This window comes from Myxine glutinosa, chromosome 9, assembly GCF_964187855.1.
Source record: "Myxine glutinosa chromosome 9, kmMyxGlut1.1, whole genome shotgun sequence".
Classification (NCBI taxonomy): domain Eukaryota; kingdom Metazoa; phylum Chordata; class Myxini; order Myxiniformes; family Myxinidae; genus Myxine; species Myxine glutinosa.
In genome coordinates, this window is record NC_136269.1 from 121,527,732 (window position 1) to 121,540,683 (window position 12,952).

Sequence of the window (12,952 nt, forward strand, 5' to 3'; positions counted from 1 at the left end):
CTTCCACTTGTTCATCTTCTCCATCAGTCCATCCATACTTTCTGCAATCAACACCAGATCATCTGCACACAACAACTCCCACGGTAAACCCTCCATTACGTTCTGAGCCAGCACCTCCATCACAGCTACAAATAGTAGTGGACTTAGTACCGACCCCTGATGCACTCCCACCTTCACCTCAAACTCACCACTGTTCCCGTCCTTCATCCTGAGAGCTGTGCGCGCTCTTTTGTACATTGCCATCACTACTCTGATCAACCATGCCTCCACTCCTAACTTCCTCAATGCCCATGTCAATACTTCGCGTGGAACCCTATCGAATGCTTTCTCCAGATCAACAAACCCAAGAAACAACTTCTTCCTCTTCTCCATGTACTTCTCCTGCAACTGCCTCACAATAAAGAGCGCGTCTGTCGTTCCTCTTCCTGGCATAAATCCAAACTGCATTTCGTCGATCTTCAACTTCTTCCTCATCCTCCTCTCCAACACCCTTTCCAATACCTTCATTCCATGCACCAATAACTTTATCGCTCGGTACGAGCCACACTCCAGAGGGTCACCTTTCCCCTTGTATAGAGGGACGAGGGTACTCGGTTCCCAATCCACTGGAATGCGCCTTCTTTCACCACCAGATTGCAGATCTCTGTCATTCTCTTCACACCCCAACTTCCTGCTGCCTTCAACATATCTCCCACAACTCCCGTTGGCCCTCCAACTCCCGCTTTTCTGCCCTTCATTGCTTTTATCGCTTCCTCAACTTCCTTCTCTGTTATCTTCTCTGCCGGTCCTGAAACTGGGTTACTCTCTATGTTGCCATCCCATTCATTCTCTGTATTCAACAGCATTTTCATATATCTCTTTCATCTTCCTTTAATTGTCCCCCGTCGCACAGCGGAGCGAAAGGGGGACGATGGTTTTCCCCTCCGTCCGTGTGTCCGTCCGTCCGTGCATGCGGGCGTGCGTGTTTGCGTGCGTGCGTGCGTAAGCGAAGGACCGCATTCGAATTTGGTGTGGGTGCAACCCACGTCAAAATCCATGATGGCCGCCGCCATGTATGTCTGATGCCATGTATGTCTGAAACTTGTGAGATGAATATCTTGAAAAATAAGCGAAGTACCAACTTCTAATTTGGTGTGTGGGTGTATCTCGGCATAAGGAAGAACGCTATTGAAAATTGGGTCGCCACGTCGAAATCCAAGATGGCCACCACCATGTTTCTGTCTGAAACTTGAGCGAAATATCTCGGAAAAATAAGCGAAGTACCAACTTCTAATCTGGTGTGTGGGTGTATCTAGGCACAAGGAAGAACACTGTTTAAAATTGGGCCGCCACGTCAAAATCCAAGATGGCCACCGCCATGTATGTCTGAACCTTGTGAGATGAATATCTTGAAAAATAAGCCTAGTACCAACTTCTAATTTGGTGTGTGGGTGTATCTCGGCATTAGGAAGAACGCTATTGAAAATTGGGGCGCCACGTCAAAATCCAAGATGGCCGCCACCATATATATGTCTGAACCTTGTGAGCGAAATATCTTGAAAAATAAGCGAAGTACCAACTTCTAATCTGGTGTGTGGGTGTATCTAGGCACAAGCAAGAACGCTGTTTAAAATTAGGTCGCCACGTCAAAATCCAAGATGGCCACCGCCATGTATGTCTGAACCTTGAGATGAATATCTTGAAAAAATAAGCGAAGTACAAACTTCTAATTTGGTGTGTGGGTGTATCTCGGCATCAGGAAGACCGCTATTGAAAATTGGGTCGCCACGTCAAAATCCAAGATGGCCGCCGCCATGTATGTCTGAACCTTGAGATGAATATCTTGAAAAATAAGCGAAGTACCAACTTCTAATTTGGTGTGTGGGTGTATCTCGGCATAAGGAAGAACGCTATTGGAAATTGGGTCGCCACGTCAAAATCCAAGATGGCCGCCACCATATATATGTCTGAACCTTGTGAGCGAAATATCTTGAAAAATAAGCGAAGTACCAACTTCTAATCTGGTATGTGGGTGTATCTACGCACAAGCAAGAAGGCTGTTTAAAATTGGGTCGCCACGTCAAATTCCAGGATGGCCGCCGCCATGTATGTCTGAACCTTGTGAGATGAATATCTTGAAAAATAAGCGAAGTACCAACTTCTAATTTGGTGTGTGGGTGTATCTCGGCATAAGGAAGAACACTATTGAAAATTGGGTCGCCACGTCAAAATCCAAGATGGCCGCCTCCATGTATGTCTGAACCTTGTGAGCGAAATATCATATCATGGCATGTTTTCTGCATCTTCCACTTTGTCAACTCACATCACTTCACCGACGGGTGACCTCGGCGTAACGCTTGTTCCATCTGGGTCCACAACAATTTGTCCCACTTCATCCTTCAAGCAACTCACCCCCATCACATCACACCTCTCTTTCGTTATCTGCTTTGCAATCCTGAATACCGCTCTCTGACCCTCTTCAGAATCCAAGCGTTCTCCGAACATTTTCCTACATGCCTCCTGCGCCTTTGCTACCTCTTTCTTTACAGCCTTCTTGGTTGCCTTATAACTTTCATGCTCTGCTTTTTCTGCCCCCGTACCCTTCGCCTTCTGCCACTCCTTGAACTTCTTCCTCTTCTCGTCAATCCTCTTTCCAACTTCCTCATCCCACCACCATGTTTCTGAGTGCCTCGGTGGTCCTTTTGTCCATCCACATACCTCACCAACGGCTCCCAACAGACTATCTTTCATTGACATCCAACCACGTTCAAGCTCAACCACATCATCTTCTGCCCTACTCAGCCTCTCTTTTAATGCCTCCCTTACTGTCACCTCTTTCAACCTCCCCACCTTCATTCTCGGTTGGTACTTCACCCGCCGAGCTCTCCTCGCATCTTTCACCCTTGTGTCGCAGACACTCAAGTGGTGCTGTGAAACAGCCTCCTCCCCCGGGATCACCTTTGTGTCCCGGAGGTGCCCCCTATCTCGCCTACGCACCATCAGGTAGTCGACGGTTGTCGTCGACCCACCTGACGTGTATGTAACAAGCTTATTATCCTCTTTCTGGAACTGAGTATTACAAATCAACAAATCAGCTCCATCAGCAAACTCCAAAATCCTTTCACCTTCTCCATTTCTCACACCATATCCGTAACCCCCATGAACTCCCTCAAAACCATCCATACTCCTTCCCACATGTCCATTTAGGTCTCCTCCTACCACAACAACTTCATCTTTCACGTTTTCCATCAGCTTCTCTATGATATGATATACACCTGTAATGCTCCATCATGTAATGCTCCATCAGGTTCATTACAGAACCTCTCCAAGAAGTTCTGTCGCTCAAGCTTTTGGGTCTCACTATCTGCCATGATCTTTCTTGGGAAAACCACATTTCCAAGCTGGCCTCCAAAGCCAGTCGCCGACTGGGCATTCTCCGTCGTGCGAAGTCCTTCCTAGGCACACCTGAGCTCCTCACCACATACAAGGCTTTCATCCGCAGCTCAATGGAATACTGTTCTCCCCTATGGGCTGGTGCTCCTGCCTCACACCTCGCTCGTCTTCACGCTGTTGAAACCAAAGCTTTCAGAATCATTGGAATCTCCCGCGATGAAGCTATCTCTGAGGGCCTTTCACTCACTCACCGCAGGCAGGTAGGTGGTCTTTCTGTCTTCTACCGACTCCTCTCCGGCCTTGCTCCCCCAGCTCTCTCTGTGCTCTGTCCCCCAAATATTCCTACAGGTCGCACAAGATCTGCCAGCCACCCTCTGATGGTTAAACTGCCGAAATATCGGCTCTCTGCTCACCTTCACTCTTTCATTCCTCTTTTCTCCCGCCTCTGGAACAAACTCCCACACTCACTTCAATCGCACTCCTCCCTCCGGGTCTTTAAAACAGCTGTTCACCACCATCTCTTATCTGCCCCCATCCAAAACCTTGATCTTTTCTACCCCCTCTAATTCACCCCAGATCCACCTTGTTTGAAATTCCAACTTCTTTCCTGGAAGTCCTGGCAGTGTCCATATGTTTTATACCTCTCCACCCCCCCCCCCCCCCCTTCTCATGCCTCCCCCCCAAAGCCCTCTCCCTCCCACAGTTCTCTCGATGTCTCCATGTCTCTCGGTCCCTGCTCTCAAATGTTGTGTTTGTGTCCTTCCCCCTCTCCCCATCTTGTCTACCGCTCCCGATGTTATTTGTTTTATGTGTCTGTTTGTCTTTCTGTGTGATTAATGTTCGCTCTTTCACGAGCCTCGATCTTGTATACAAAAAAAAAAAAAAAAAAAAAATGCTTGTGGAGGTCGGTTGTGGATTATAAAGGTTGTTTTGTGTAAAAGGGTAACGGGTTACAATGTTGGGGTTAGCCTTTGACCAGTATACAGTCCGTAAACCTGTATATGATTGACCGTGTGCGAGAATGTTCCGGTTGCTTCTGGATTTGGAATTGGAAAGAAAACACGAGCTAGTTGTAGGAGGAAGCTTTGTGGGGGTTCTCCACGATTGATGGGGTTGTGGTGTGGGGTCCACAAACTTTTGGTGTTCTGCTCCGCATTTGGTTTGCTGAGAAAACTCTCAGTTGGAAGATTGTCACTGGCCATTGTGGATGGATCAATCAAAGGACCATCACACACCTGTGATTAAACGCTATCCTGTGAAGTTAATTGTTTCTCGTTTGTCCTAGTGACAGATTTTTAGAATCATGTGACCATCATTCTTAAGCATGCTTTTAAAATTGATACTAATAATAATTTGACAACTATAAAACACTGCCAGGTAAAATGTTCCTGATCACTTGCAAATTATTTTCTTTTGCCGAATCCGTTTTTCTCATTAATTAATCAATTAACGTTCAACATCCGGCAAGCTTTAGGCAACGGTTTTGATTTTTGCATTCTTCCTTCCTTCCGCGCAAGTGCTGCTTCATCAGGGTGAAGATTACCGCACTGTGGTTGTGCGCAGGTGTGGAACAGTGCCGACGCAACCGAATAGTGCAAATATTCTGTAAATGATCATCCTCGAAGTTTTGACGTGGCAACGCATTTTACTTTCTCTTGACAGCTTAACATCGTTTTTGACACCACATCCAACCACCTCCTGCAGGTGCTTTATTTTTGTACTAACTGCACGATGAAGGCCCGTGAAGTGTTGATACAATTTACGATTGTGATTAAGAAAAAAAGTTTGGATGTACCGGTTGGCCCATTTATCGATCCACAATTTTGAACCCCTATAAGGCCAAGTAAAAAAAAACAAGTACAAAAAGTTTTAATTAAAACAAAAGCCGCGTCGATGTTACACAATGCCTAGATGCAGCTGTGCCTATAACGTCGATGTTATAGGCACAGGACATTCCTATTGATTCGATTACTTGATGTTATTTTTGTGCAAAGTGAAAATATATCTCGGCAATTTCCCGTGTGTGGCGACGAATTTTTAATATATCTCGGCATTTTCCCGTCTGTTATTTCAGGCGGTGTATGACTGACCATGCCGCGATTTAAAAAAAAAAAAATCTCGGCAATTTCCCGTGTGTGGCGACACGTGAACGAAGCTATGCTCCTCTCTCCACATTATTGTGACGACGTATAAATTAAATATTTCATCGTGACGATTGTCATCAAATGGACGAATTTTTAATATATCTCGGCATTTTCCCGTCTGTTATTTCGGGCGGTGTATGACTGACCATGCCGCGATTTAAAAAAAAAAAATCTCAATGGACTTGAAGTTACAGGCCTTTGAGAATTCATTTCGTTCTATAAAGGGCAACTTTCATCGGATTTTCTTCCCGTTTTTTTTCAACCGAGTCTAAAACTATGTTAGCGACTGTGAAAAATGAAATGATATATCGAATTTGATTTGAAATAAAACTGTGTGAGAGAGGAAGACACCACGGGCCTACAAAACAGGCCTCAAAGCTATGCGAGTTAATAAAATGGTGGATATTTGTTTATATGAAGCCTCTCCCACAATGGGTGGAGCTATGGTTCCCAGAATGGGTGGAGCTTTGAGGTTTTGTCTTCTCTGCAAGAACAAGAACAAGAAGAACAACAACAGCAGAGGGCACTCTATTAGCAGCGTCTGCGACGCGGCTAAAAATGTTTCTCGTCCGGACTTTTTTGAAAAAAGGAGGGAGGCCCTTACTATTTACTATTTTCATTTTTTTTGCTAATTTTTTCCAAGATGGCTGCCATGAATTGAATGACCACTGTGGCTGACTTAGACTCTATAGTTTGTCCAATGTAATGTGAAACATGCCAGTGTTGATTGTTACCGAAAGGCCTGCAATTTCATTTCCAAATTAGCAAATAAATATATGTTTTAACTGAAATGGCATATGAATAGAATCAATCAATGGAACATGTCATGTGTTACACCGGACAAAGTATATTTGAATAAAACAAAAAAGAAACAATGACAATGTTTAAATTTGGTATGTGTCCTTGTTTAATATAAATACACAATAATACACTTATAGTACAAGAATTGTTCATATTGGGGACTACTCGGAGAACAGACCAAAAGATTGATGAAATCCTAAAAAACAACTACTGCAGTTTCATTGGAAGGCTGATCCTTCCCTCTTGCAAAACCAGAAGTGGGACTAAATAATATATGTTTAATCAACAGTTTGCCCTCCCCCCACATAGTGAAACTAATGACGATAGGACTTGGTCTATCTTATGGTCTGTTCCATAAATATTAAAGTAAGAAATCCCAGTGAGACTTATGTCAATCTTGTACATGTCATCCATAAAGTGAGAATCATTTTAAACATTCTAACCATGCACTGCTTTACTTATGCAAAAAATGAAATTGTGATTTTCTTTCCTTCTCAGTTCTCTCTTCTTCAAACTTACAAGAGCCATTGTTATAAATATGTATGTCAAAGTATGAATACCAAACTTTCAGAACAAGGCATAATATTTGTACAAGCATGTGCTGGACTGAACGATTACATGGCTTCTCATCTACAACTGATCTCGCGAACCAAGACTTCAAAACTTTTGTCGACGAACGTATGCTTACACACGAATATCGTCATATTCCCTACTCAAATTTGTACCATTAAAAGTTTGAAATGCAAGATTTTTACACGTAAATTGCACTTGCCCAGTGCACAACCGCTGCGAGAATTGACCGTCTTTAGCACAAAGTGTCTGTTAAGCCTAGCATGTATTAACCAGGAAGTTCCATTGGAGGGCGGGATCCATAATAGTTCAGATCATCAATGCACAAGATACGAGCAGCAAACGCCCGGAAACGGCAAGTTTTAGACCGAGTTTCTTCGCAAAAAAAAAAATAAGAAAAAAAAAGTATATATTTAAAAATAAAAAAGTATTAAATAGTAAATAAAAGTAGGCGGCGACCAAAAAGGAAGCGGGCGGGGACGAGAAACATTTTTTTTTTTGTTTACTTGGCCTAATTATATTTCTAAAACAAAATCGAACAATTTCCCCAGGATATTGATACATATTTCCAGTTTGTATGATACAAATTCTATTGAAATCAAATGTATAGTAATTTTTTTTTTTTTTTTTTTTTTTAACATTTATTCATTAAAACATTTATCTTTCATTCAAAAACCTTTACTTACATTTCATGGGCATGAAATAGTCATGTTTTGGATCTTTCTCTTAAATATATCCTATCAACATATCTAATGCTGTACAAGTTTTTAGGGGAGGAGGAGGGTTTATGTACATTTCCATATCTGGATTTTAATCGTTCCGAACAGCCTGAGGTATGCTTACCATTCGCCAAACCTAATATGGCTTCTGGCATGTGTTTTTGTATGTGCAACATTTGACATGTTAAAATAATGAAACCCATATAGTCCAAGATGCACAACATAAGGTATGAGGTGTCCCGGGAAATGTGAAACCCAGGCCTTGACTGCAGGCATTTATAACTGTAGATATCTTCGAAATTCGGATCGTTCCTTGCCATGATAATCTTTGTTACTGCAACAACTTGTCGTCTCTTCTACTTATCTTCTTCTTCTTTTTTTTTCCTTCCTTTTTTCTCTCTCGCTCCAGCCTCCCCTCCCCACTCCCCCCCCTCTCAACCCCCCATCCCACTTTCTCCCTCTCTCTCTCTCTCCTCTGCTCTCTCCACCCCCCCCCCCCCTCTCTCAAGTGACCTTTAATGTTTCATGTGGCTTTGAAATTTGAATTGATATCAAACATAACGTGGGAAGAGGCATATCCATCGATGCATTTGTGTCTAATTCTATTTTCTGGTTTAACTCTGCACCATTTATAGACATTATGTGAAAGACTCTCCCCTTGCACTCTCATTCTTCCTCCGAGTGGCCTTACTGTTCTCTGTACGTCATTTATCTGTGTATTTATTTTCTTTTTCTCATATCCCTTTTCAGTTCCGTTCTTTATCATGTGGAGTGTGGTAAACACGATCCACTGGATCAGTGGCTCCACGCAGGCCCTGCCATTCACCACCGTTTTACTCCTCCTTTCCACATGGTTTCTTCTCGGTTGTCCCCTCACCATCCTGGGTGGAATACTCGGCAAGCGGGCGGCTGGGCCATTTGATGCTCCTTGTCGGACGCGCAGAATTCCTCGGGAAATCCCGGTGCAACCCTGGTACAAGTCTGTTGTGGTACACATGACTATCGGAGGCTTCCTGCCCTTCAGGTGATTATTTGTAGCATTTGTGTTTTTCGTACTCTTGTTTTTTTTATGGAGGGTGGGTAGGAGGGAGGAATGTGTTCGCCCTTTTACCCTCAAATATGGCTGAGGGTAAAAGGGCAAACAAAATGTGTGTGGCATTAAAGTTAACATTTGATCACACATTCCCGACTGATTTAATCTAAAGCATGTAACACTTACCAACTTTGGCGGAAAAACAAAAGTTCATCTTATGTTTTGAAAGGTGGGAGAATAGGATAAAATTTCTAAAAAGATGTTTGGCTTGATGACCACCCTTCGCATCAGAAGCAACTGCCATGCCCCTAGAAATGGGGTGAAGCTTCAGCCAGATGCCTTCAGAAAGTATTCACACCCCTTGACTTTTTTCACATTTTGTTGTGTTACAGCCTGAATTATAAAATGTATTGAATTGAGATTTTTTTTTTGGCACTGATCAACACATAATATCCCATCATTTCAAAGTGGAATTTTGTTTTTAGAAATTTTTTCAAAATAATTTATGAAAGCTCAAATGTTTAATTTACACAAGTATTCAACCCCCTGAGTCATTACTTCATAGAAACGCCTTTGGCAGCGACTACAGCTGCAAATCTTCTTGAGCATCTCTATCAACTTTGTACATTTGGATTTGGGGCATTTCTCCCATTCTTCCTTGCAGATTTGTTCAAGCTCTGTCAAGTTGGATGCGGAGCGTCGGTGAACAGTAATCTTCCAAGTCTTTCCACAGATTCTCAATGGGATTCAAGGCTGGGCTTTGGTTGGGCCACTCAAGGACTTTCACGTTCTTGTTCTGAAGCTATTCCAGTGTTGCTTTGGCTATATGCTTGTGGTCATTGTCCTGTTGGAATGTAAATCTTCACCGCAGTCTAAGGTCTTTTGCACTCCGAAGCAGGTTCTCCTCAAGGATTTTCCTGTATTTGGCTCCATTCATTGCTCCCTCTATCTTTACAAGTCTCCCTGCCACTGAATAGCATCCCCATAGCTTGATGCTGCCACCACCATGCTTCACGGTAGGGATGGTGTTAGATGGGTGATGGGCTGTGCTCAGTTTCTGCCAGACGTAGCACTTGCATTCAGGCCAAAGAGTTCAATTTTCCTCTCATCAGACCACAGAATCTTTGCCTCATGCTCTGTCTTTTACGTGCCCTTTTGCAAACTCCAGGTGTGCTGTCATGTGCCTTTTTCTCAGGAGTGGCTTCTGTCTGGTCACTCTCCTATAGAGCCTAGATTTGTGAAGTGCTGCAGAAAGTGTTGTCCTTCCGGCAGGTTCTCCCATCTCAGCTGAGGAATTCTGTAGTTCTGTCAGAGCAGTTATTGGGTTATTCGTCACCTCCCCTGACCAAGATCCTTCTTGTCCGGTTGTTCGGTTTGGTCAGATGTCGAGCTCTAGGAGGAGTCTGGGTAGTTCCATATTCTTTCTATTTCCTAATGATGGAGATCACTGTGCTATTGGGAACTTTCAACACTCTAGAAATTGTTTTATACCCTTACCAAGATCTATCGCTCCTCACAATTTTTTTTATCTGAGTTCTACGGACAGTTCCTTGGACTTTGTGGTCGAGTTTCTGCTCCTACATGCACCGTCAACTGTGGGGCCTTATATAGAAAGGTGTGTTTCTTTCTAAATGTCCAATCCATTGAATTAGCCACAGGTGGACACCAATTCTGTTGTGGAGACATCTCAAGGATGATCAAATTTGATGCACCCGAGATCAATTTGGAGTGTTAAAGCAAAGAAGTGGAATAGTTATTGACTCGAGACATTTCAGCTTTTCCTTTTTAATTATTTTGTAAAAGTTTCTAAAAAACAAAATTCCACTTTGAAATGATGGGATATTATATGTGGATCAGTGACAAAAAAAAAACTCAATTCGATACATTTTAAATTCAGGCTGTAACGCAACAAAATGTGAAAAAGTCAAGGGGTGTGAATTCTTTCTGAACGCATTGTATGTACGAAAGAATGATTTCTGACTGGGTCAATGTCCAAATCTGAACCATTCCACTCATGCTCGTGTCCTTTTAAAATTGCATAATTGAGCCACATGCTGCGTTTTCTCCAACAGTGCCATCTCCGTCGAGCTGTACTACATCTTCGCCACAGTGTGGGGACGGGAACAGTACACCCTGTTCGGAATCCTGTTCATAGTCGCCATTATCCTCATCAGCGTCAGTGGCTGCATCTCCGTGGCCTTGACCTACTTCCAGCTTTCAGGCGAAGACTACCATTGGTGGTGGCGCTCTGTTTTCAGTGCCGGCTCCACTGGCTTTTTTATGTTTCTCTACTCTGTCTTTTACTATTTCCGCCGCTCCAACATGTCCGGCATCGTCCAGACCGTGGAATTCTTTGGTTACACGCTGCTCACCTGCTATGTCTTCTTCCTCATGCTTGGCACCGTGTCGTTCTTTGCCTCGCTAAAATTCATTTGTTACATCTACTGTAACCTCAAGATGGATTGAGCACACCTTGTGGAAGCGAACTGAGCATCGGGTCGGCTCGGCGATTGGCATCCACCACCCGATGCATCGAAGGTCTAACCCACCAAAGTGTGAGAATCCCTCTGCTGTGATCATAATCACAATGTGCCAGAGCGTAACATTCAACCGACACCTCTGGGAGATAACGAGAATGATGGCGGCGATCAATCATGGATTGGCACTTTGCCTCACCCTGCATCTCGATGCGACACGCCATCATGTTTGTGTCGCACGTGCCGTGGATTCACCAAACGGGCGGCCAGATTGCTCTACGTTTTTAAAATGTTGAATTACACGTCACAGAGTTGACATTACTAACACGTTTGAACATTGTCTTCTGTTCAGTTCCGGGATGTTCGGCAGCTTTTCGGAACCTCCAAATGGCGTGTTGATTCCTCTTGTTGAAGTTGCTTATTTTTTCAATGAAGCCTGGCTTGAGTTGGACCTCTTCCAAATATGATTATTATTATTATCATTTGTTAATAATAATAATGCCTTTTAACAGTGACGTCGAGATGTGCTCCTGAAAAAGACATTGCATTTGGCCTGCAGTTCCGCAGGCCTGGCGTGTGGGCATTGCTTCATTGTGTCAAATCCGGTCTCTGGGCTGATGGTGAATCGATTCTTTGTTGGCAGTGGAACGTCTGATGGGGTGTACTTTGGCTTTCAAAATCGATCGGTACATCGGCAAATTTGTCTCAAATTGATTTATGTCGACTCTGTAATCCCGACGTCCGCAAAAGGTATGTGCGGTGCCACTGCGCCGCGTCGCTGGGGATCAATTGATTTTTTGCCAAACCGCAACTGCTCCGAGCGATTCCATCAACCCAAACGGTTACCACTTCCTGATTTGGCCAATCTTGACGATTGGCAGAATCTTAGCACGCACACGCACATACATAATGTGCTTTTGTTTCTCCTTAACGATGCTTTTTGTTTATTTTTGTGCACATGTATTTGGGAAAACTAAATGAATCAAGCAATACGATGTACAGCTAGCTAATAGGGAGGTTATGTAGTTCAGGATTACCATTCCATGAGTTTGAATTGTAATAATTTTTGTACATACAGAGGGTAGCCTTTATCATTATTGTCACTTTCCAAAGCGTGTGTGAAGTTGGTTGCTCTGTCGGTGTAATCGGCGGGCTTTGAAATCCCCACGATTCATTTTGCGAATCGTGGAATGACCGTTCGATGCACATGCCGAGTGTTGTAGAAGCTTCGAGGGTTTGCTCCTTTTACCAAGGAAACTCGATCTCAATGCGGGTCGGACAATCTGAAGGGAATCGGTTGTGCGCTCCCGATGCCACAGCATCCCGCTCCGTCATCTGCAGAGCGAGTGATTGATCATCCAGAGCGTCTGTGTACACGTGACCCATGTTGTACGTACGGACGGCACCTTCTGTTTCTAAATGTGAGGAGGTTGCCGCGGAGTTGTACAAACCTCTTTTAGGTTTTGAAATGTGTGTTATTCTGTTTGGGTTTTTGCTTTCCAGTTGTGGGTGCATCGGCTCCTCTTGGGATTAAACTTCTTGCATTTGGTGAAAGTAATTTGAGTGTGGTTTGTCTGATGTGCCTCGACTGTGACGATACCTGTGCGGGAACGTTAACTAACATAGTTTGTGATGGCTAGACTTGTAAGAGCTCTTGCTTTCACTTTAAACTGCCTGGGATGGGAGGAAGGAGGGGGTAGAAAGCATAAATGAACTGGAATAGTGGATCGTCAGAAGCTTCCATGGCTGTAGTGTAGCAGCATAGCAAACCTGTTGTGCATTTTGTGATACAAGCACCAAATTTGGCACAAATGTACATTAATATGTTGCGAACAT

General features: G+C 43.6%; 1 protein-coding gene across 1 annotated transcript in view; it reads left to right on the plus strand.

Annotated features, from left to right (window-relative positions):
• TM9SF1 (transmembrane 9 superfamily member 1) overlaps positions 1 to 12,674 on the plus strand; it is a 38,141-nt gene extending 25,467 nt beyond the window's left edge. The window contains exons 5-6 of the mRNA XM_068128311.2: positions 8,357 to 8,630; positions 10,712 to 12,674. Of these exons, the coding sequence (XP_067984412.2) occupies positions 8,357 to 8,630; positions 10,712 to 11,105 (668 nt within the window). The 3' untranslated portion in view covers positions 11,106 to 12,674. The remainder of the gene's footprint in view (positions 1 to 8,356; positions 8,631 to 10,711) is intronic.
• Positions 12,675 to 12,952: the final 278 nt, after the last annotated feature.